The sequence below is a fragment of the Nicrophorus vespilloides genome, unplaced genomic scaffold (genome assembly GCF_001412225.1).
Source record: "Nicrophorus vespilloides isolate i.1.1-1 unplaced genomic scaffold, Nicve_v1.0, whole genome shotgun sequence".
NCBI classification, from domain to species: Eukaryota; Metazoa; Arthropoda; class Insecta; order Coleoptera; family Silphidae; genus Nicrophorus; species Nicrophorus vespilloides.
Genome location: NW_017097892.1, coordinates 15,940 through 39,860, shown reverse-complemented (window position 1 = coordinate 39,860; position 23,921 = coordinate 15,940). Strand labels below are relative to the sequence as shown.

Genomic DNA, 23,921 nt, shown 5'->3' with positions numbered 1-23,921 from the left:
AAGAGATTTTTATAGATTCTGCCCTTATTCTTGAATTTCGAACTGTAAACAACAGCGGGCACTCGAACACCGCCCTCGAAGAGACTCAATTTGATCTGCAAATGTACGAATTCATCAAAATAATTCATCAAATATTGCTAATTCTAATTATTGCTAATTACTCCTCTAAATGGGAAATTTGAGCCGCGATTCTTGAAGAATCCGTTGGTCGGAGCACCGTTATCGGAGAAGAACACGATGATGGTGTTGTCGAGGATGCCTTTGCGATCCAAAGCTTCGACGACATCTCCAATGGAAGTATCCATTCTCTCCACGATTTCTACAAGATTCTCGTTACTTTTCGTTGCAGTTTTTATATAACTAAATGGATACGCTCACCTGCGTACATTCTTCTGATTTTATCCGGAATGTAACCGTACTTTTTATCGTTGTACTCATCACTTGCTACCTCCAGAAAGCCGCCCATACTGGTGGACTTTCCGGTGTGAGCTGCCAGATGCGAGATAACCAGATGAAGAGGCTTCTCTTGCGGATGATTCTTGATCACTTCGATCGACTTCCTCGTCACCAGGTCGGTGAAGTATTCGCCGGTGGTGTTAGTCAATGGTTGGTGATCGCTGTACATGTCTTTGCCCAAATGACCATCGCTCTGGATGTCGTGATCGAAGTAAGAGACAAAACCATCCAGATAGCCGTAGTGGGAATCGTAGCCGTAGGCTTGCGGTGTGAAATTCTTGGACGCCGAACCCAGATGCCACTTACCAACGAGATGGTTCATGTAGCCGAGACCTTTCAGAGCTTTGGGCAATGTCCAGAAGTCGTGCGAAATCGAGCGGTTTTCTCCCGCGTGTAGAGGCTTTCCCTGATAACCTGAACAAACAATTCATTCAAATCCGAAAACACGCTTGAACAATAATCGCACCTAATCGAATCGGGTATCTTCCAGTCAAAAGAGCTGATCTGGATGGGGTGCAACTCTGCTGAGCGTAGTACCTATCGAAGTAGATTCCGTTCAGACCTAAAGCGTCGATGTTAGGCGTGTCTATCTGATTCGATCCATGGAAACCAACATCGTTCCACCCCTAAAACAAAGAAATATCCATGACAACGACATATAGGAGATTTCGGAATATTGTAAAAGTCAACAAATAACCATGACAACAAAATATGCTAAGCAAATTTCTACTTTTGTTTTGTTTTTCTTTTACAGAAAATGTTAGAGTTTCTTAAAAATTTCAAAATCTTATCTATTTTGAGCAGTTCTCAATTGGGTAAAAATCTCCACGACAACGAAATCAATGAAAGTTTCTAACAATTGCAGATATCAATAAATCTCCATGGCAACAAAATTTAAAACAATAATAACATTTCCAATTAAAACTTACTACATCGTCGGCCACGATCATCACAATATTCGGTTTCTTTTCTGCATTGCACCAGGATGCAACGCCTACTAACGCTAAGCAAAATTGGGAAACTTTAATCAGATACATCTTTGTCAATGGAAAATTGAATGCGTATCTCCTCCGCGGACATCCTTTTATATTACCTGCTATTAGGAGGAATTTCTCAGATAACACTAATTGGAAGCAAAAAGCTACGAAAGTCGCGCAGAATATTTAAACAATTCGTCTTTATTATTTACTTTATTTTGCTTTCCATTTTTACTTGTAAGCATATTCTATTTTCCCGCATATATTTGTTTACATTTGTACACTATTTGCATCAATAATTACCATATTATTCCGATGCTTCGTACGAATCGGATACGTCTCGATTTTCGGTAATATCCATCGCTTTTCTTGTCAGAAGATCAGTTACGTAATGCCCGGTAACGTTGGGTAACGGTTGATAATTGCTGTAGAAATTCTGTCCAGTCAGACCCTAAAAATAGTTAAATTATTTCGATTACTATTAGATTTAGACAATTAGCAAGTGACCTTGGTGTCTAGAGAATGATTGAAGTAACCGATGAAGCCTTCCCAGTAGCCGTAATGCGAATCGTAGCCGTAACTCAAAGGTGTGTGCGATTTGGAAGCGGATCCCAAATGCCATTTGCTGCGTGCGTGCTGTATCCTAAACTTTGGAGGGCTTTTGGTAGATTCGGAAGATCGTGTGGGATAGATCGAATCTCTCCTGGCAGTATGGGAATCCCTTGATATCCGGTGTGAATCGGGTAACTTCCGGTTAAGAAAGCCGCCCTCGATGGTGTGCAACTCTGCTGCGCGTAATGCTTATCGAAGATGACGCCGTTCAGACCTAGAGAGTCGATGTTCGGGGTGGAAATTTGCGTGGATCCGTGCAATCCCACATCGTTCCATCCCTTCAATTCCAATCAAATTTCATTCAAACTCGATCAACACAAACTCACCATATCGTCAGCGATCACAACAACGATGTTAGGAGGAGAAAAAGATGATTTGCCGCAAAAGCAAAGATCGAGGAGAGCCAAGAAAACAAAACACAACACATCCATCTCTTAGCAATCATTAGCAACGACTGCCGTTCACTTCCTCATAAACTATTACTTAATATACACACGAATTTCAAATAAAACTACATAATAACTAGCCTATCAGCGCATTTTCAAAGATAAGAACTATTTTGTGTAATTATTATGCATATTATGTGTAATATTACAATAATTCAAAAAAAATACATAATAAAAACTAGTTGCATATGCAATGCGACGAAAACAAGTGCGAGTCAGTTAATATGTAGATAAACAATATAATTTATCATAGTCATAATTTAATTAAAAACTTCTAATTAAAAGCTTATTTTCACATAACAAATATCGTTTACATTTTCATAAATTAAAAACGTTCATTAGAAATTACTTTTTAAAAAATTGTTAACATTTCCAATGTCAACTGTATGTGTTGTTCGGTTTTTTTTTTGGCGACAGGTCAAAGAGGACAGGTTTATTTTATGTTTAACAAAATATCTTTATATGAAAAAGTTCAGTTCTTAATTTAGACATATTCTTTAATGTCAAACGTCATCTAAGATAATATTGTTATTGACACATGTCAAACATGTGAAACGTCAGTGAGTAAGGATATTACAGAAACACGTTGGATAGTTTAAGAGAGAATCATTTATTTGCTGTTTCGTTTTTTGTATTTGTTTTCGTTTAGATTTGATGGGAGTCGAACCAGCAGCCGTCCTCGTCCATCCAAGGATACCAAAAGCCGTTGCAGTGTTGAGGATTGGAGTTGGGATCGACGGGACGGTTGAGTTGCGGCTTGCGTTCATCGTTGAAAATCTGAAGACGATTCCGTAGGTTTTCCGTGACGCGAGGTAACTTTTTCGAGATGTCTTTGCTCTCGCACGGATCCTCTTTGAGGTCGAAAAGGCACTCGCCTGGACACTTTAACGTGTCCACGTTCGGTCTGCAATTAGGCATGGTCATCTTTTTGCGCAGAGCCAACAGAAGTTTTTCCTGATTCAAAGTTTTGCAATTTCCTAGAGCTCTGTTCGTTTTGCTCATGAGCACTTTACGGACGTTGTAAGGTCTATTTACAGACACTTCACCCGTGTAATTGTTGAAGGTTTCGTCGCCGTCACCGAATGTACCTGCAAAAGTATTGATTATATTTGCATATATGGATTTAATAATTGTCAATGTACTGTTAATCAATTTGTATCTTCCTTTGATCAAACCGGAATATCCTTCCACTTCATCGATGTTCAGCAAAATTTCATCTCTTTTCACTAGCTTTGAATCATAGACGAGATTTGTCCACTGATTTGCACCGTCCAAACCCAATTTGCTCGCATCTCCACCTAATTTTAAAACAAATTACATTTAAATTTAAAAATTTCAGCAAGTTTCCTAAAATATTTTGTTCGCAAAACTTTCCTTAAATTTTCATATTTAAATTGAGCAATAATTTTGTAAATATTTGGTAAATTGTAGTCATATTTAAGATAATATAAATACCGGCAGCCGAGTACAAAGTTGGTGCCCAATCTGTGATGTGAAAGAGATTTTTATAGATTCTGCCCTTATTCTTGAATTTCGAACTGTAAACAACAGCGGGCACTCGAACACCGCCCTCGAAGAGACTCAATTTGATCTGCAAATGTACGAATTCATCAAAATAATTCATCAAATATTGCTAATTCTAATTATTGCTAATTACTCCTCTAAATGGGAAATTTGAGCCGCGATTCTTGAAGAATCCGTTGGTCGGAGCACCGTTATCGGAGAAGAACACGATGATGGTGTTGTCGAGGATGCCTTTGCGATCCAAAGCTTCGACGACATCTCCAATGGAAGTATCCATTCTCTCCACGATTTCTACAAGATTCTCGTTACGTTTCGTTGCAGTTTTTATATAACTAAATGGATACGCTCACCTGCGTACATCCTTCTGATTTTATCCGGAATGTAACCGTACTTTTTATCGTTGTACTCATCACTTGCCACCTCCAGAACTCCGTCCATATCACCGGTGGACTTTCCGGTGTGAGCTGCCAGATGCGAGATGACCAGATGAAGAGGCTTCTCCTGCGGATGATTCTTGATCACTTCGATCGACCTCCTCGTCACCATGTCGGTGAAGTATTCGCCGGTGGTGTTAGTCAACGGTTGGTGATCGCTGTACATGTCTTTGCCCAAATGACCATCGCTCTGGATGTCGTGATCGAAGTAAGAGACGAAACCATCCAGATAGCCGTAGTGCGAATCGTAGCCGTAGGCCTGCGGTGTGAAATTCTTGGACGCCGAACCTAGATGCCACTTACCAACGAGATGGTTCATGTAGCCGAGACCTTTCAGAGCTTTGGGCAACGTCCAGAAGTCGTGCGAAATCGAGCGATTTTCTCCTGGGTTTATAGGCAATCCCTGATAACCTAAACAAAAAAAATTGATTGAAATCCGAAAACACGCTGAACTTTTGAACAATAATCGCACCTAAACGAATCGGGTATCTTCCGGTCAAAAGAGCTGATCTGGATGGGGTGCAACTCTGCTGGGCGTAGTACCTGTCGAAGTAGATTCCGTTCAGACCTAAAGCGTCGATGTTAGGCGTGTTTATCTGATTCGATCCATGGAAACCAACATCGTTCCACCCCTAAAACAAAGAAATATCCATGACAACGACATAAGGAGATTTCGGAATAATGGAGAAGTCAACAAGTAACCATGACAACAAAATACACATCCACAAGTAACATCAAATTATAAACAAAAAAAAATATGCCAAGAAAATTTAGACTTTTGTTATCTTTTACAGAAAAAGTTAGAGTTTCTTAAAAATTTCAAAATATTATTATTTTAGTTCAGAGTTTCTTAAAAAAATTAAAATCTTATCTATTTTGGGCAGTTCTCAATTAGGTGAAAATCTCCACGACAACGAAATCAATGAAGATTTCTAACAATTGCAGATATCAATAAATTTCCATGACAACAAAATTCCTAACATAAAATGTAAAACAATAATAACATTTCCAATTAACACTTACTACAAATTTCTACTTTTGTTTTGTTTTTCTTTTACAAAAAAAAGTTCAGAGTTTCTTAAAAATCTTATTTATTTTGGGCAATTCTCAATTGGGTAAAAATCTAATCTCCACGAAAAACAAAATCAATGAAGATTTCTAACAATTGCAGATATCAATAAATTTCCATGACAACAAAATCCCCAACATAAAATGTAAAACAATAATAACATTTCCAATTAACACTCATTACAAATTTCTACTTTTGTTTTGTTTTTCTTTTACAAAAAAAAGTTCAGAGTTTCTTAAAAATCTTATTTATTTTGGGCAATTCTCAATTGGGTAAAAATCTAATCTCCACGACAACAAAATCAATGAAGATTTCTAACAATTGCAGATATCAATAAATTTCCATGACAACAAAATCCCTAACATAAAATTTAAAACAGTAATAAGATTTCCAATTAACACTTACAACAAATTTCTACTTTTGTTTTGTTTTTCTTTTACAGAAAAAGTTCAGAGTTTCTTAAAAAATTCAAAATCTTATCTATTTTGGGCAGTTCTCAATTGGGTAAAAATCTCCACGACAACGAAATCAATGAAGATTTCTAACAATTGCAGATATCAATAAATTTCCATGACAACAAAATTCCTAACATAAAATGTAAAACAATAATAACATTTCCAATTAACACTTATTACAAATTTCTACTTTTGTTTTGTTTTTCTTTTACATAAAAAGTTCAGAGTTTCTTAAAAGTTTCAAAATCTTATCTATTTTGGGCAATTCTCAATTGGGTAAAAATCTAATCTCCACGACAACAAAATCAATGAAGATTTCTAACAATTGCAGATATCAATAAATCTCCATGACAACAAAATCCGTAACATAAAATTTAAGACAATAATAACATTTCCAATTAACACTTACAACAAATTTCTACTTTTGTTGTTTTTCTTTTACAAAAAAAGTTCAGAGTTTCTTAAAAAAATTAAAATCTTATTTTGGGCAGTTCTAAATTGGGTAAAAATCTCCACGACAACGAAATCAATGAAGGTTTCTAACAATTGCAGATATCAATAAATCTCCATAACAACAAAATCCATAACAATAATAACATTTTTAATTAAAACTTACTACATCATCGGCAACGATCATCACAATATTCGGTTTCTTCTCTGCATTGCACCAGGATGCAACGCCTACTAACACTAAGCAAAATTGGGAAACTTTAATCAGATACATCTTTGTCAATGGAAAATTGAATGCGTATCTCCTCCGCGGACATCCTTTTATATTACCTGCGATTAGGAGGAATTTCTCAGATAACACTAATTGGAAGCAAAAAGCTACGTATGTCGAGCAGAATATTTAAACAATTCGTCTTTGTTATTTACTTTAATCTGCTGCTCATATTTACTTTTTTTTTTCGTTGTAAACATATTCTATTTTCCCGCATATATTTGTTTATATTTTCATAACTATTTGCATCAATAATTATCATTATTCCGATGTTTCGGCAAGGATTTTATGAACGCATTTGCAACACGAAAAACAAAACAAACAAAAAAACAAATTTGCACTCGAAAAATTATCAACTTTTCGGCACGTTCTTGATTTAGTTACGTTTCCATTATTTGTTATTAAAATTTGAGAAGCTACATCAATCAAGTCCGCATTGCGGAATCTATAAAATATAGATTTTTTTACATTGAATTAGAATATTTTAACAGCAAAATTAAACGGTGTGTGTTTGTTTTATTAGAGCAAATCGTAATCTCGAAACAATTGCCTTGATGTTGTCCATCCAAAAGCACCTTGATCCTAGTAAACAGAGTAATAAAACTACTATTAGCCTGTATTCTTTTTCGTCCTCGCGCAAATAAGCTAAGATTAAAATAGTCGGGAATCAGAAAACACTGTATAATATACGAAACTATTTAATATCCAAATAATCATTATTAATATTACCATTATTATATAATAAATTAATAGTAAATTGAACATAAAGAGAGAAACAAAAAAATAGTAATGTTAACATTTGAAAAATAAATAAAAGCATCTTTTTTTTTGTGACTAAATCTATATGAAGTGCAGTTTCTTGGAGCTATCACACAGTTGAAGCTTGTTTTCTTTACGATTGGGAGTCCATGCATCTTCCATTATATATAAAACATTTATTTATTGGTTTCCTCTTCCGTCGGTTTACTCTTGTGCTTCCTGATGGTGTGCAAGGTGAGGCCCTTCTTAGTTGGACATTCCTTCGAGCATATCAAGCATTTGTACATCTTCTTTCCACCTTTGTTTTTGCTCTCGTTCGGCACCCATTCACTCTCCGAGCCGCTCTCTGATAACGGCGACGAATCCTGTCGACTCTGATCCTGCTGCTGCTGCTCAGTCTCAACCTCATAGTCATAATCCGATAAATCTGCAAAATTTTGTCACGTTTCTATCTCTCACTGCATTTCAACAAATCACCAACCTTCTTGCTCTCCCCCGGATCCATCATCATCATCATCCTCCTCCTCCTCGGACTCAGCATTCTGGTTCTTATCATCCATTTGATAGAGGGCTGCCTGAATGTTGTACATGTTCTCGTAGTCTTCGTTCTGCTTCTTCACCACCTCAACAGTGTAATTCACCTGCTCATCGGTAGCATCCTGATCCTTCCTGATCAGAATATTCTGCGATATGATATCGTCGTAGTCGAGTGTGTTGTCCGTAGCCATTATCTTCGCTTTGCCATTTCAGCCCACTGCAAAAGTGAAAACAAGAGAAGTCTTTGGAGGTTATGTTTTTTATTTATAATCAAAGAATAATGGGGGTTGACGTTCGCACCGCATGACCAACATACCAAACTTTAAATTTTTTTACAAACGATTTAAACTTTCTAAGTATACGAAATAGACTATTATTTATTATAATAATTAAAAATAACTAATTTTAATTAATTCATTAACTAAATCCACTTTGTATATTTGAATTTTTTGTTTCAACGTTTCATACCAACTAAAATATTATGTAACTTTTCTCACACCTAATAAAGTTGCCTCCTTGTAATTCCAATTAAGCGCTACCAACCAACCAAACCAACTGGTTGCTCTCCAGTTTATTATTGTTTTTGTTGTGTTAATTGTGAGGTTATGAGCGGTTCCGATTCTGAAGACTCCGATGGTTTCGTGGGGCCCGCGCCCCTCGAGCCTCCGGCGCCCAAGAAACGCAAAGTTCTGCCGTACGAGAACCTCTACTTGGAGAACCTGCCGAACGCCGAATCCTACGAGAAATCCTACATGCACCGAGACACCATAACGCACTGCTTGGTAACATGGACGGATTTCATAGTCACGGCCAGCTGCGATGGGCACATCAAGTTCTGGAAGAAGGTCGAGAATAACATCGAATTCGTGAAGCATTTTCGCAGCCATCTGGGACCCATCAAGAGTATAGCTGCGAACGCTGAAGGCAGTCTGCTGTGCTCCGCTTCCAGTGATAGATCGTTGAAAATCTTCGATGTCATCAACTTCGATATGATCAACATGATTAAGCTGGACTACGTGCCGAGCTGTGTGGAATGGGTGCATGGATCGGGGGACGCTGTGCATTCCCTGGCCGTGGGTGATATGGAGAGTGTGAAGATTAATATTTACGATGGCAGGGGAACGAATGAGCCCTTACATACGTTAGATAAAATCCACACTAAACCAGTTACAATTATTAAATATAACGCTGCTTTGGATATCACAATTTCAGTGGATTCAAATGGGATTTTAGGTAATTTAGTACATAAATTTGTATGAATTATAATTTAATTTAATTATTTTTTCAGAATATTGGTCAGGAATGAAAAACGATTTTGGATTCCCTAAAAACGTTGGGTTCGATTCTAAACTCGATACGGATTTGTTTGAGTATGCTAAGAACAAAACTGTGCCAACAGGTTTGGCGATTTCCAAGGACGGTCAGAAGTTTGCTACAACTTCGACGGATAGAAGAGTGCGGGTGTTCAGTTTTTACACTGGGAAACTGTTGAGGGTGCTGGATGAGACTCTGCCGAGATTCACGGAGTCGCAGCAGTCGAAGCAACATTTACCCAACATGGAGTTTGGGCGGAGGATGGCCGTGGAGAGGGATTTGGAGAAGAGCGAGTTTTACACGTTGAACAACATCGTTTTCGATGAATCTGGATATTTCGTACTGTATCCGACGCTGCTGGGTGTGAAGCTGGTGAATATAGTTTCTAATAGATGCGTTTGCGTGATTGGAAAGAACGAGAATTTGCGGCTGCTGCACGTGTCTCTGTATCAAGGATCGGCGAAGAAGGGAAAAGCTGCCGTGACGCTGCAGATTGAAGCCGCGAATAATCCTATATTAGAAGCGATCAAACCGGATCCGACGCTGATCTGCACTGCGTACAAGAAATCGAGGTTCTACATCTTCACGAGGAGGGAGCCGGACGATCCGAGCAGTCACGGACAGGACAGGGACATCTTCAACGAGAAACCTTCCAAGGAGGATACGTTCGCTGTTTCCGACAGTCCGGCCACGCAGCGGTTGTACGAGACCGCTATAATGCACACGGTGTTCGGAGATATCCACGTCAAGTTACTGCTGAAGGACACGCCGAAGACGGTGGAGAACTTCTGCGTGCACAGCAAGAACGGTTATTACAACGGGCACATCTTTCATCGCGTGATCAAGGGCTTCATGATTCAGACGGGCGATCCCACGGGGAACGGTACCGGGGGCGAGAGCATCTGGGGCGGAGAATTCGAGGACGAGATCAGACCGCATCTCAGGCACGACAGACCGTACACGTTGTCGATGGCGAACGCCGGACCGAACACCAACGGAAGTCAGTTCTTCATAACGCTGACGCCGACGCCGTGGCTGGACAACAAGCACACGGTGTTCGGACGTGTCATCAAAGGTATGGAGGTCATCCAGAACATCAGCAACGTGAAGACGAACGCGAAAACCGATAAACCCTTCGACGATATTCGGATAATAAGCATCACGTGCAAATAGACGCAACCGAATCTTTTACTATTTGTCTTCTTATTTTTCCCACCTGACTCCGGCCCTGTTTCCCCAGTTTTCGTCTATTTATCGCTCTGCTCTCGCGACTCCAATATCAAATCGCTTTTAAGAGTCGCGACGCGTTATTCCTTCGACATCTTTGTTATCATCCAGTGATGGACACCGAACAATTCGAGAGCGTCGAGAGCATCCTCGACAAGTTGACCGGCGAAGACGCTCAGCACGTCAGGCGCGTCCTCTACGGTCCTGCCGTCAAGTAAGTTGCCATCGATACGAAATAAATAAACAAAATAATTAAATAGTCTTAAGTTATTTTTGAATCCACGTTACCTTGACAACACACGAATCAAATTTATTGAAAAACAAATATTTTCATACAATCAAAATGAGTATATTATTTATTAGAAAACAAACTCGGTGTGAAAAATCGAAAGATATTTTTTATTGACGCGTAATTTTTTAATACTATTTTCGATTTAGTAATGAATATTTTATATATGGAATTTGTATGTTAGTCAGCAACTATATTTTTTCTTTTTTTGCTAAACGCTCGTTACGTAACGCTTGATTTATTTTGCTTACGTTATCACATATCTTTGTAATCCTAAGACGATAAAGTCCTGGAAATGCGCACGCATTTATATAAAACGCGCAGGGACGGATCGAGCATATTTCTCTAATTTTTTTTTGTCTTCGATTTCAAATCTTTAAAATTCAAGTTTTTGTTTTCTTTAAACCACGCCCATATAGTCTACTAGAAATGTTTACTAATTTTATTTTTTGCAGTCCATTGCAATTGTCGAGCGAAGCGTTAAATCATGCAGAGATCGATAATTTCGAGTTGAAAGGTTACGGCTTCGACATTAGACAGGAGCAGTTGAGGGCACCGCGCCTGGTGAGGGTGGGCGTTTTCCAGAATGCCACGCCCCTCGAGACCTGGGCTCCAATCGAGCAGCAGAGACACGCCTTTTACGGGATGGCCAAGAGAGCCTTGCTGACGGCGTTCTGCAGCGGCGTCAACGTGTTCTGCTTCCAAGAAGCTTGGAGTGAGTGTATCAATGATGAATTCAATTAATTGACTGACGTTGTGTGATTGTTGCAGATATGCCGTTCGCGTTTTGCACGCGCGAGAAGTACCCTTGGTGCGAATACGCAGAGGCTGCTGAAGACGGTCCGACGACTGTGTTCCTGCAGCAGTTAGCCAAGCAGTACAACATGGTGATAATCTCGCCGATCCTGGAGAGGGATTCTTCGCACTGCGACACGATTTGGAATACGGCCGTGGTGATCGATAATCACGGGGATTATCTGGGGAAGCACAGGAAGAACCACATCCCGCGCGTCGGCGACTTCAACGAGTCGACGTACTACATCGAAGGGAACACCGGTCATCCCGTCTTCGAGACCGAGTTTGGGAGATTGGCCATAAATATCTGTTACGGTCGTCACCATCCGATGAACTGGTTGATGTTCGGATTGAACGGGGCGGAGATCGTGTTCAATCCATCGGCGACTGTTAACGGATTGAGCGAACCTCTGTGGGGGATCGAGGCTAGGAACGCGGCCATCGCCAACGGGTACTTCACGTGCGCCATCAACCGCGTGGGCACCGAAGTCTTTCAGAACGAGTTCACTTCGGGCGATGGTAATAGGGCGCACAAGAACTTCGGGCATTTCTACGGATCCAGTTACGTGGCCGCTCCGAACGGGTCGCGAACTCCTGGACTGTCGAGGACCAAGAACGGCCTTCTCGTCGCCGAGATGGATTTGAATCTTTGCAGACAAGTGAAGGATAATTGGGGTTTCCAGGTAATTGAAATAATAGAAAGTATTTGGTGGTAATTTTCGTTTTGCAGATGACTCAACGATTGGATATGTACGCGGAGAAATTCGGCGAAGCCATCAAGCACGATTACAAGCCGGAAATCATCAAGAGGAAGTGATGAAACGAATTGATTTAAAAATATCGAAACTGGTTTGTATTTACAAAAAAAAACAAAAAATATATATAATATGTTAAGCACCTGGTTTGAGGTAGCCTGCGTCCACGGACTAGTATTTGTACTAAATATGTTTATATAGAGAGAATTAAGAGAGAGCTTCATTCATCACCCGATGTCGTAGCCCAAGACATTGTCCAAACCGTATCCGAAATACTTGAAATCCTTCCTGTATATCTTGTAAAGCATCTCGATCTCCTCCAGACTCAACTTCTGGTAATACAATCGGATGCGTTCGGCCGTCCTCCCCGACCTCGTCTGCGGGAAGATCAGTTTCGGCGCTTTGATCATACCTAGGACAACCTCCGCGTCCTCGGCGAACGTGTCGTACTTGCCGATGAACGTGTAGTTCAGCTGACAGGGACGGCACAGTCGATCCATCGATCTCCAATGCTCGTTGGCGGTGTCGTCATCGACGCCCTCTGCGATCAGATACTGCACGAACTCTTTGAAGGTGACGTTCGCGCCGGTTCGGATATCCTCGGCCTTAGGATCCTTACGATAGTTCTTGATGATGTGCCGCCCGAAGATGCCCTGGAAGTAGCGAGCGCTCGCCTTATCATCTTCGAGCTTGTTGCGATACGCGCTGAGCAGTCGTTCGAACGGATGACGCACCATCATGAAGCTGGTGTAGTTGTTGAGGACGCTCAGGGCTTCTTCGGAGGGAAGATCGGTGAGCTTCTCCAAAGCGCCGTCGCTGTGAGCGAGGCTAGCCGAGATTCCTACAAGGTCGGTCGCGTTGCTCTTACCCGTCAGCACCATCAGAACTCTCTTCCAATTGGTGCACGCAACCTGCAAAATTAAAATTCTAAAGTTCTTAGTATACAAAAACAAGCAACAAACTCAATGTTAAAACTCTCTTATGTAACTATAACTAAATCACGCTGATGAATCTTACTTTGGGTACGTAGCAGTAGAGGAATTTATGCCGATGGTCGACTAAAATGTGGTTGAGCGAGGAAACGTTCAATGGTCCTTCGTTCTTTGTCGAAGAGAACCGCGCACAGCCAGAGGTGAGCGTTTCCTGACGCGAGATTTGTTCCAGCCATGGGATGGAATTCGCCGAAACGACTGAAAAACCAAAACAAATATACATCATTAGTTTTCGTCAGCATTTAAAATCGAACGAAGAACAAAAGTCTTACTTGGTAATATGCAAAGAATTGCCGTCAGCAGTTGCATCCTGAATTTACACACAAAAAAATCCTAATTATAAATAAATTGAGCGAGTTGTATGTTGCTTTGGTTGTTGTTGTTGTTGTTATTGTTGTAAGTAGTTATTGGCCTTTGCGCAATCTCTTCACGAACACAACATTCGATTTGTTCCTCACGCCGTAATTAGAGACGAGCTCGTCGTTATCGCGCATAGTGTGCGAGTCGTGTCGCAGATGGTAAGTCCTCCACACGTAACTCCAGGACACCTTCGTTCTGCTCTTCATGCGCTGCTGACGCAAGCTGAACGCTCTCTGGATGGCCTTCTTCAGATCGCGTACAGTTGTTCCACTTTGCGGTATCTGCAGAAGAGAACAATTAATGGTTTGTCGTCTCCTCCAGTCGACAAAGATTTCGATGAATTCATTTATATATAAATAACATAACAGGAATCGTAATTATGTCCACTTGTAACTAATTTTGAAATAATATTCGGACTTATGAAAAACGTAAACAATTTCTGTTTTCAAAAAGCTTCAGTTTGTAAATTTATACATTAGCTTTAATTATCCAATTGAAAATTTCATAAAAAAAAAAACGTCCACTTTAACTAATTTCTGATTTTCTGTCCAATGTTTTCAAATCAACGTTTATTTTAGAAGACGCGACTCTTGTTGATTTCGATGAATTCATTTATATAAATAACATAACAGGAATTGTAATTATGTCCACTTGTAACTAATTTTGAAATAATATCATATTCGGACTTACGAAAAACGTAAACAATTTCTGTTTTCAATAAGCTTCAGTTTGTAAATTTATACATTAGCTTTAATTATCCAATTGAAAACTTCATAAAAAAAACTAATTTCTGATTTTCTGTCCAATGTTTTCAAATCAACATTTATTTTAGAAGACGCGACTCTTGTTTCTTCTTAAAAAAGTAATCATTTCATAAAGATATTCGTCTTGTTGTGTTATTGAAAACGCTTCTGATAAGCTAACTAAAACTATACGAAGTTTGAGAATTTTGCGTATTAAAAATAAGACGCAACATTCTTAGCACTGTTGATTCAATGACGCATTAAAAGCAAGTATTGAATTACAAACTGTGATATTAAATTTCATGAATATTCGCGATAAAAATTGTACGCGAATTCGCGTTATTACCACGACAGAGAAGGAAGTGTCGAGATTCCTCAAGATGTTGATGGTCACGGACTGTCCTTGAACGACGGCCACCTGCGCGAGTACCTCTTCGGTGGTGACGTCCGTCGGAAGATCGCTTAGCAACGAATCTGTCGCTATGATCCTCTTCAGGGAGCTCTGCGTCACCTCGCACAGATCCTCGTGGCTCAGACTCTCGATTTCCTCCTTCAAGGACTTCTCCTTTTTACCGCTGCCGCCGTTATTATCGTCCCCTCCGGCCGCCCCTTCGCTCTCCGTCGTCATGCTACCGAACAGACAAATCAAAATTAACATCTTACAGATACCAAAAAAAAAAAGGAGAAAAATCACACCTGCTGCTCATTCTGTTGATGCGAAATTAACAACTATTTTCTTATTATTTTTATAATAACCTCAAACTGTTGTGCACGGGACAGCGCACGTAACGGGATTGACGGATACCGGTAAACAATGGTTGCTATTGGATATGAGAGACGGTTGGCAAGGGGGGGGCGTCCTTAACGCTTCTACCAATAAGATACGATTGTTTTTATGCGGACGCTATGGAAACTGTGATTTTCGAATTCAAAACCGGTTTTGTTTTGATGATGATGATGATGACATCACATCAGAGTAGCTCTGGTAATTAGCTGCGGTGTGTGTTGCATACGATTCTAACATTCAAATAATGACTTGCTTGATCACTTTTTCTTCGAAACGAATACTCACCACTTTTCTATTGCGTATTCTCTTCCTTTGGTGTACTTTTGCTTCGATTGATTGATGAGGATGCTCGGAGGTTAGGGATGTCCTTGCGAATACTAATCGGAGCGCATATTTATTGACACTGATACGCTTGTACACTTCATTGACTGGAGAGATAATGCAATGACGAATACAAATTTTGTTTTGAAATATTGCATATGCGCGAACGTTTTTTTTTTTCTTTATTCGTCAACCTTCTACTAGTCGCGTCAAACGCTATATTCCCACCAAAAAATAGATTTAGTAGAGTAGAACAGAGTACAGCAATGTAGAGTATTATGATCTAGTCGTACGTCGTACCTAGCTGGAGAATCGCATGTTTTCGTATAGGTGGAACGATCTTTGCCCCCTTCCTACTCCTCCCTCCAAATCGTATAATTATCCCAATTTAATGGCAATTAAAAAAAAAGCGTTTCTTTCAAGTCCATTTCGAATGTGCAGAACGGTCTGCGCGCAAAAGACCTACCAAATGCGGTGAGGCAAGAGTAGGTAGGATTCGAAGAGGTAGGTAGTATAGTTAGTAGGTAGATACCACCACCACAAACACCAACACCATCCGTTTCTTACGTATTCCAGTCACACCTGAAGCAGCGACAGTGAATGTCCCGTCCCAAAGAGTTCAACAATACTGCCCTTTTAACCACCTTAGAAACCCTTAAAGGTGAGTCTCGTTTGATCCAATTAACATTCGCATTCTGCACGCACTCTAACGTATAAATGTGTTTCTTCTCTTATTTTTTCTTCATCTTCTTTTTGTTATTATTATTATTATTATTATCTGACTTAAGACTTAAAAGGAGAAAGTTCCGCAATATGGCAATTCCTCGCGCAACTTGTGGAATGCCACACACAATGGATTCGCGCGAGAACTATGAACTCTGCGAAGGTTCGACCTACTAAATTTAAAAATAAATCCGAGTGACCTTTGCAATTCTAAAACTCGCTTTCGCTAATTCCCAATCGTTTATATTAAAAAGTTATTTATTTATTTATTCTCTCTCTCTCTTCCTCTCAGTATTTTCTCTTGTTCTCGTCTCATTTCTTCACCTCGAAACGTCGATTTGAGTCATCGGGCTATTTTTAAATCTTCGATCGAATCTGATGAAAGCGAAAATTTACTCGAAAATCACGTATATCCATGAAATCAGTTCTTCAATTTTTTTTCCTTCTTCTTTAAGTCAAACATTGACATTTTCATTTTGAGAATCTAATTTAATAGAAGAAAATTAATTCCTTAATGTAAACAAATTTCTTTTTATAAAATTAATATAATTTACAAAGAAAATATAAATATTTTTGATATAAGTAAAATAAAAATGGCTTCAAATTTGTCATTGACTTCCGTCAAATTGTCATTGAGTGAGGTTAATTGTCTGAAAAGAAACGTCAGATTCATAATTTAATTTACAATTCCAATTAGATTTTATAAATCCAATTGGTTTCGTCTTTTCTATAAACTCTAATAAGAATCTAATAATTTTCAAAATTTAATGTTTGCAAACGAGAAATATTGAAATATAAACAATTTATAAATTTTGAAAGGTTTTAAAATTGTTTTGACGTTTCTTCATGTCAAATTTGACAACAATTTCTGGAAACATCTGAAATGGTAACATTTACATATGAAATGTCAAATTTGATTCTTTAATTAACATATTTGACGTTTTTTCGACAACAATTTCTAGAAACATCTGAAATCATAATATTTACATATGAAATATCAAATAAAAATGTGTAATTTGATTACATTAACATTTTTGACGTTTCTCCATGTCAAATTTGACAACCATTTTATGGAAACATCTGAAATGCTAACATTTATATATAAAATGACAAAACCGTAAATGTCTAATTTGATTCTTTTTAACGTTATGACGTTTCTTTATGTCATATTTGACAACAATTTCTGGTAACATCTGAAATCGTAACATTTACATACATATGAAATGACAAAACCAAAAATGTCTAATTTGATTCTTTTTTAACATTAACATTTTTGACGTTTCTCCATGTCAAATTTGATAACAATTTCTGAAATCATAATATTTACATATGAAATATCAAATAAAAATGTGAAATTTGATTACATTAACATTTTTGACGTTTCTGGACAACAATTTCTGGAAACATCTGAAATCATAATATTTACATATGAAATATCAAATAAAAATGTAATTTGATTACATAAACATTTTTGACGTTTCTTTACGTCAAATTTGACCAACATTTCTGGAACGTCTTGATGTTTAAGTAAAATTGAGATTGAAATAAAAAAGAACGTATTTAAGTGCATATATTTTATTTATTGAGTGCTTTAACATCAAGAAATGCGTCTAAAATTAGTTTGAAGCTCTTAAAAATAATTTTTCGTATATCGCTGCGTTACATGTAAGCGTTTTCCTATTATATTTTCCAAGACCACACGAAAACCAGTTAATTAAATTATGAGTAGTATTTAGTAAATAAGACTGCAACAATTTTTTTTTAAAATTAATAATTTGAACTTTAAATTGAATCAAAATTTAAAAAAAAAGCGTAGTGTATTCTGGAAATATCTAACATCGAGATTATTAAAAAAAAATTATAATCTGAATACAATTTGAAGCTTCAATTATTAACGCTAAGATAAATTCATCTTTCGCGTTTTCCACTAATACTAGCATTCATTTTTTTTTTCTGTAACAAGCCTACTTTCTAATAATACATGTGTGGAATATATTTTAGTAATTAGTGTCTGACGCGAACCTTGCGATATTCCGCCTTGAGAAAACCTCTACTTCTTTGCGCAACATTACTTTCTGTACTAATATCTTGATGTTTTAGTTAATTTAATAACTAAAACTGCAAGAACATTTCATACTTAATACTTATGAGTAGACATTTAAAGCATTTTCGAGATTCATGCAACTTATTTTAGTACTATTTTTTTTAGTACTTAAAATTACAAATATGATTGTTGTCTTAGCTATTTCTTTGAAAATCTCGAAAGATTAAAAAAAAACAACTAAAACCACAAAACGTATTTGATTTTCTTACAATCTAATTATGAATGTGAAAGTTTTTTTTTTGAATTAGTGCCAAGATTTTCATCTGCACTAATCACTTGAAATGTAAACTTAACCAGAACAAACTTAATCACTTAATAGTACACATGTAATTGTTGTTTTAGATAAATTTTTGTTTATGTAAAAAATTCAACTAAAACTACAAAAAAATATTTCACAACATTTAAAGCCAATTAGTGCACTAATAACTTGAAAATCGTACAAACTATTCTTAATATTACACAAATAATTGATGTTTCAGTTATTTTTTTTTGTCGAAAATCTTGAAAAATCTGTAAAAAAAATAACTGAAACCACATGATTATTTCATACTTAGGAGTATAGTTAACCATTTTACATTTGGTACTTAATAATTAGTGCGAACCATTTCACTTAATGAGAAATTTGCTTTTTTTTACGCAAATTTCCATAATTGTTTCAAATTAATATAAATTTAAAAAAAAACTTAACCTAACTTTACCTAACCCTACTTTTTCCTAAAACTACAGTTTATACTTTGTAGCAATTGTCTACATGTCTAATTCTATAAACAATGAGAGAAAAAGACGTGTAGAAATAGTACTAAACTTATGCACTAAACTTAAATTGTGTTTTTTTTTGGTTCAAAGGTTTCATTCCACTAAAATCATGGCTAAAACTGCACTTTTGCTCGTCGCTGTTGCGAGTTTAGTGGTTCTCGCGGTTGGCAAAAAAGACATGATGAGGAAGAGCATCGTCTACGACAAAAACACCCCAACAGTCTTCTACTGCCCAATCCATAAACCTTCTGGTTTCGAAAAGCTGATAGTAAAGTGAGTCGAATCAAATTTGAAAGATAAACGAGGTAAATTTGTGTGTTTTTTTTCTACTTGCAAGGGCGAGACCGCTGAAGAAGCTGTGCGAATTCGAAGGTAAACCCCTTCCCGAAGACTACAAGAGCGACTGCTACGAGAACGTCGACGAGAGCGATTACGCGTGCAAGGAGAAATACAGGATCATGGTAAAAACGGCCTTCACAACAAAAAAAATGAAAACAAAACTAATCACGCTGAAGGCATAGGATGGCGGACTTAATTTATAATTACTATTTTTTTTTACGCAGAATTTTACATCATGTTTCTGTTTGTTTTTTTTTTGTTCTTTCAGACACGCATTAAAACGAGGGAGGAAAATTAACACAGAAAGCGAAATTAAACAAAAGAGAAAAAAAACACGCAAAAAAAACACACTAAAATCAAGCAGGCAAAAGAAAAGAAAACGAATCCCCCCTCTCTTGTTGTCTCTTATTAATTGGCTAACACAATTTTCGTAATTTTAGTTTTTTTTTAACAGATTCGTACACTAACAAATTCAACTTTTTTTGCTTCGCTTCTCTATTTTTTTTTACTTTTTGGGTTGTTGTCATTATCGGTTTGTTTTTTTTGTTGTTGTTGTCGTCGCAGAATCTGTTGACTTTTAGTAATTACCATGGCAACGCTGTTGTTGTTTTCAGTAAGACTCGATAGATTTTGTTTTAGGGAATGTGTACATATAAACACAACACAAGTAGGTGATGGTTTTTTTTTTGTTTAGTTTATATAATTGTTTGTGTATTTTATTAAATCCGGCCTCTCGTAACTTGATAAACTTGGCACTTTTGATACTTGTCAATTATCGAGTAGCGGAAGGCCGGCTTGATATACTCGATATTAAATCGGGCCAATCAAAGCGCGATACTTGTCAAGTTTAGAATATTAATCGAGTAGTCTCCATGACTACCACGCAATTACAATTGCTTCGAATCAAGTAGCTCGTAATCTCCATGATTACCATAGCAACACTTGTAACTTGGCAAATATTGCGCAACGAGCGGCCGACTTTAAATACGTAGTGTACTTAGAAATTCCATTTGTGTACATTCTATTTATTGATCGAAGATTCTCCGGATCGTTTATTATCTTATGCATATATATTAAATAGTGCATGTAAATGTAAACAAAATCTTGCATGAAATTAGTTTATTATCTTTATTAGTCAAAGTATATTATTTCCGTACTATTCTCGTATCTCTTCACTTGGCTCGTAAACCTTCCACTTCTGGTGTTGTTCATATATTTTATTTTTATTATCTATCTCTATTTGTTTCTATTACATTCCGTGTTTCGTAAACGAATTTCATGCAAAAATCCATACGTTTCGTTGATTCTGGGATTTCTTTCTTTCCTTTTTTTACAAATTTTGTTAATATATCGAAAACGAAACGCCGGAGAGAAAGGTACGTTCATCTTTTATTTTGTTGTTGTTATTTTGTATTTATCAATTGTTTCGTGTTGCTTGGATACGTGCTAATTGCTGTTTTGTTTCCGTAGATGAGGAAGTACCCTCCGGGTTCCGATAACCCCTTCGACGGTACGCGTCTCAAGAGATTCTTGGATGTGGACAGGGAGTATCTGGCGAATCAACCGCCTCTTCCCTTCACCAAGCTCAACCAGAAGCGCAGGAAGAGTTCCCTCAGGGACAGACTCGTCTTGCTCTGAGAAGATTTAATCTTCGCTCAACTCAAGGTTGAAACGCTAAAGAAGTAACCGTACTAAAAGGCTAATGTGATCCATAATATATATATATTTTTATATGCATTGCAACATGCACGCAACTTGTATAAACTATAAACTTAATATTTTGTAATATCTGTTAATATATATTTAATAAACGATCCAGGAGATTCAATTCAAGAAAGTTAAGTAACACCAATTTGTGATGGTGTGTTGTGTCATATATGTGATGGTGTGGTGCGTCCGCAACACGTGGACAAATTTAAACATTCAAAGCCTACTATCTGCAACATAGAAAAGGGGAGACATGCATCTAAGTAACATCGAGAAACTACAGGAGTTCGACACTTAAAGCAAAGGGATTACACAATCACGTTTTCCAATTGAAATAATAATAATGATCATAATAACACATTACGGTCCGAAGCAGCAGTTTTGATTTGTTTCTAAATGAAAAAGTTTAAACTTAATTCTAATAATACCTTCAATCTTTACAAAAGTTTGTACATTTACAAAACTTCTTCAATCACATCGTAAAACAAACTAGTTTTCAATATAAAACATTTAGTTTGGCATCTAAGAATAATCACATATTTGTTTCTTGAAATCATCTCGTAAAGAAAACTGCTATAAAAGACGCATCAGACGTCTGTATCAAAAAATATTGTAAGATTTTCAGTTGTAAGTAAAACTTAAAAACCCTGTTTTCTTCTCTTCGAGATCTTAGTAAAACCCTGGCTCTCCGAACTGTAATGTGTTAATGGATATTATTAGATTATTTCTTTAGAGTTGAGAACTTGTGTCAGGTTTTTGATACATGATTTATAAGTTGTAGAAAGTGCTGCTGTTTTGGTGGTCCGCCGTCTTGATGGACTTCTTCGTTTTAATTCTACCTTTGGCGGACCGAATCGGGCGCAGGTAGTACACCCCGTGCTATGCGCTGATCGGCTCCCAATCCAACTTGCTCGTGAAGAAGTCGATGACCAGCTGAGGCCACTTCAAGTAAGCCTCCTTCGCCCATACGAACTCGATGCGCTCCTCCGGACTCGTCCATCGCATCAAGAACCTCAACTTGCCTATAAACGAATAGTTTCATTTGAAATGAACGAAAGTAGCTTCAGTCAATAAATTTTAAGTATGCAACCAAATTGTCACGTGTGTATCACCGTACTTCCGGTATACTGTCATTATCAAGCCAAATTATTAACAATTTAGACGACTTTAATTTACCTTTAACCTTTGTGGCTCCGATGACAGCTTCAGGAAGATCCTTGAAGTCTTTCTTCACTGAAGTGCTCAAATCTGAAAAAAAAAAATCATTCAATTATAACTTGATTAGTTGTTATTTGTATAATTGAGCGCAAACCTAAGTTTGGCACTTCAGTCTCCTTGACCTCTGACCACTCGATGATGGACTCGTAGAAACTGATGACCATCTGTGGATGTGTATTGTTGATGATGGTCGCCGAATGAGTTGTTGCTATGTTCAAGCCCTCGAGCTTGATCAAGTACAACAAGGTGCCCGAATGGTTGGATCCTGCCGAAAAGAAAAAAAAAACTTTGTTAGCAAGCTGCTGAAAATGAAAAAACAAAAATGCATCACCTTTGTTCTCATTGGTTACCCCAACAATGTACTCGAACTTCTTGTTGTTGTTGTACGGTGGATGGTTGTGGTCGGAGACGTACGTGAGCACTGCAAGATTATTCTAATAGATATATATTCATGGACATGATCAGATGAACGCGAAATGTGGACGCATACCTGGCCTGCTCTTTTCCTTCTCCTCCTGCTCGTACCTTTCGATGAGGTCCGGGCATTTGAGGTACTCGACTGGTTCCCAGGTGCTTGCATGTTCGGGATATCCTTGCCACTTCAGTAGGTACTTTACACGACCATTGTCGATGCGTTTGTCCAGGATCTTCTCCACCGGATACACCTTGGACTTTTGCATTTCTCGTTATTGATTTTGCACGAGTGGTGACACCGCCCACGCAGATCGCCCGCCGTCAGCACTCGATCAAGTACGATCAAGAGGGCTGATGAAAACAAACAAAAGAAAAAAAACAACAACTAACCCCCTGGGAAACAGGGATACCAATCTGCTGCAATAATAGAGCGTGATAATAGCATATTATTCGATGAAATCTCAATGTAAAGCTTGAATATCATTGTGAATCGTGAATTGAACGAGCGAAATAAGCAAAAAAAAAAAAAATTAGTGAAACCAGAAAAAAAAATTGTCGTTAATCTAGTTTGAGAATTGCCATGCATGAATTGTATTTATTTGCTTAAATAAAGAAACTACGCACTTTAATTATTAGCACTGTTGTATTTCGGCTGCTACAGTTCTCAAAGCACTTCAGACCATTCACAGCAATTCACAGATCAATGAAACTGAATGAATGAAACTATGCAACTGAGTTTAGGTAATAGCATTTTTTGTTAGTTTGGTTGCATACCTCACATAGGCAAGCAACTATACATATGCTCATTTATATTCATAATTTAGATCGGTAATGAAATACGAAAATTCAAATACAAATATTCTTTTGAATTGTTTTTTTAAAGTTTACTTGTATCATTATAGATTGAATTTACTAATTAAAATGTATATTTTAAATTAAATTTTTCGAAAACAATGAAGATGTAGCTAGGAAGTAACGTGAATGCATTAATTTATTGGATGTAGAAAATGTTTATGCAATAGTTTCACTAAGTTATTGGAAATTTTCTCAAATGAACTGAATTAATTGATAATTTGAATTGATTGAT

At 37.5% G+C, this 23,921-nt stretch overlaps 9 protein-coding genes across 13 annotated transcripts; 3 read left to right on the top strand and 6 right to left on the bottom strand.

Moving 5' to 3' along the window:
- Positions 1-5: 5 nt before the first annotated feature.
- Positions 6-1,504, bottom strand: LOC108561317 (arylsulfatase B-like; the record flags this gene model as incomplete). The annotated part of the gene is made up of 5 exons (XM_017919188.1): positions 1,386-1,504; positions 923-1,082; positions 379-870; positions 162-319; positions 6-95 (listed from the first exon to the last, which is right to left on the bottom strand). Coding segments are annotated over exons 1-5 (1,008 nt in total), but the record flags the coding sequence as incomplete, so codon positions are not given.
- A 190-nt stretch (positions 1,505-1,694) lies between these two features.
- LOC108561322 (arylsulfatase B-like) lies at positions 1,695-2,492 on the bottom strand. Its single transcript, XM_017919192.1, has 3 exons — positions 2,372-2,492; positions 1,941-2,323; positions 1,695-1,884 (listed from the first exon to the last, which is right to left on the bottom strand). Exons 1-2 carry the CDS (start codon positions 2,474-2,476, stop codon positions 2,015-2,017), a joined length of 414 nt encoding a protein of 137 aa, XP_017774681.1. The 5' UTR covers positions 2,477-2,492; the 3' UTR covers positions 1,695-1,884; positions 1,941-2,014.
- Positions 2,493-3,119: 627 nt separating this feature from the next.
- LOC108561318 (arylsulfatase B-like) lies at positions 3,120-6,706 on the bottom strand. The gene is made up of 7 exons (XM_017919189.1): positions 6,590-6,706; positions 4,922-5,081; positions 4,366-4,860; positions 4,149-4,306; positions 3,947-4,082; positions 3,634-3,789; positions 3,120-3,579 (listed from the first exon to the last, which is right to left on the bottom strand). Exons 1-7 carry the CDS (start codon positions 6,695-6,697, stop codon positions 3,137-3,139), a joined length of 1,656 nt encoding a protein of 551 aa, XP_017774678.1. The 5' UTR covers positions 6,698-6,706; the 3' UTR covers positions 3,120-3,136.
- Positions 6,707-7,502: 796 nt separating this feature from the next.
- On the bottom strand, positions 7,503-8,317 carry LOC108561320 (transcription initiation factor TFIID subunit 11-like). Its single transcript, XM_017919190.1, has 2 exons — positions 7,935-8,317; positions 7,503-7,880 (listed from the first exon to the last, which is right to left on the bottom strand). Exons 1-2 carry the CDS (start codon positions 8,179-8,181, stop codon positions 7,630-7,632), a joined length of 498 nt encoding a protein of 165 aa, XP_017774679.1. The 5' UTR covers positions 8,182-8,317; the 3' UTR covers positions 7,503-7,629.
- A 201-nt stretch (positions 8,318-8,518) lies between these two features.
- LOC108561328 (peptidylprolyl isomerase domain and WD repeat-containing protein 1) lies at positions 8,519-10,499 on the top strand. The gene is made up of 2 exons (XM_017919203.1): positions 8,519-9,223; positions 9,279-10,499. Exons 1-2 carry the CDS (start codon positions 8,596-8,598, stop codon positions 10,475-10,477), a joined length of 1,827 nt encoding a protein of 608 aa, XP_017774692.1. The 5' UTR covers positions 8,519-8,595; the 3' UTR covers positions 10,478-10,499.
- Positions 10,500-10,624: 125 nt separating this feature from the next.
- Positions 10,625-12,581, top strand: LOC108561329 (beta-ureidopropionase). The gene is made up of 4 exons (XM_017919204.1): positions 10,625-10,745; positions 11,276-11,535; positions 11,592-12,298; positions 12,346-12,581. Exons 1-4 carry the CDS (start codon positions 10,645-10,647, stop codon positions 12,430-12,432), a joined length of 1,155 nt encoding a protein of 384 aa, XP_017774693.1. The 5' UTR covers positions 10,625-10,644; the 3' UTR covers positions 12,433-12,581.
- Positions 12,577-15,262, bottom strand: LOC108561330 (carbohydrate sulfotransferase 11). Of its 2 annotated transcripts, none has more exons than XM_017919206.1 (3): positions 15,162-15,262; positions 14,812-15,094; positions 12,577-13,281 (listed from the first exon to the last, which is right to left on the bottom strand). In XM_017919206.1, the coding sequence occupies exons 1-3, from the start codon at positions 15,170-15,172 to the stop codon at positions 12,598-12,600; spliced, it is 978 nt and encodes a 325-aa protein (XP_017774695.1). In that variant the 5' UTR covers positions 15,173-15,262; the 3' UTR covers positions 12,577-12,597. The 2 variants fall into 2 exon arrangements, with proteins under 2 accessions (XP_017774695.1, XP_017774694.1); XM_017919205.1 differs by lacking the exons at positions 14,812-15,094; positions 15,162-15,262 and adding exons at positions 13,388-13,560; positions 13,635-13,751.
- Positions 15,263-15,988: 726 nt separating this feature from the next.
- On the top strand, positions 15,989-21,271 carry LOC108561327. Its single transcript, XM_017919202.1, has 5 exons — positions 15,989-16,077; positions 16,150-16,234; positions 19,247-19,429; positions 19,494-19,617; positions 20,966-21,271. Exons 3-5 carry the CDS (start codon positions 19,266-19,268, stop codon positions 21,131-21,133), a joined length of 456 nt encoding a protein of 151 aa, XP_017774691.1. The 5' UTR covers positions 15,989-16,077; positions 16,150-16,234; positions 19,247-19,265; the 3' UTR covers positions 21,134-21,271.
- An 88-nt stretch (positions 21,272-21,359) lies between these two features.
- On the bottom strand, positions 21,360-23,569 carry LOC108561325 (chromobox protein homolog 3-like). 4 transcript variants are annotated; one of them, XM_017919196.1, is made up of 6 exons: positions 23,459-23,569; positions 22,911-23,251; positions 22,752-22,841; positions 22,515-22,685; positions 22,379-22,450; positions 21,360-22,224 (listed from the first exon to the last, which is right to left on the bottom strand). In XM_017919196.1, exons 2-6 carry the CDS (start codon positions 23,098-23,100, stop codon positions 22,082-22,084), a joined length of 666 nt encoding a protein of 221 aa, XP_017774685.1. In that variant the 5' UTR covers positions 23,101-23,251; positions 23,459-23,569; the 3' UTR covers positions 21,360-22,081. The 4 variants fall into 4 exon arrangements, with proteins under 4 accessions (XP_017774685.1, XP_017774686.1, XP_017774687.1 ...); XM_017919197.1 differs by having other exon boundaries at positions 22,911-23,248; XM_017919198.1 differs by having other exon boundaries at positions 22,911-23,185.
- Between the last annotated feature and the right edge of the window lie 352 nt (positions 23,570-23,921).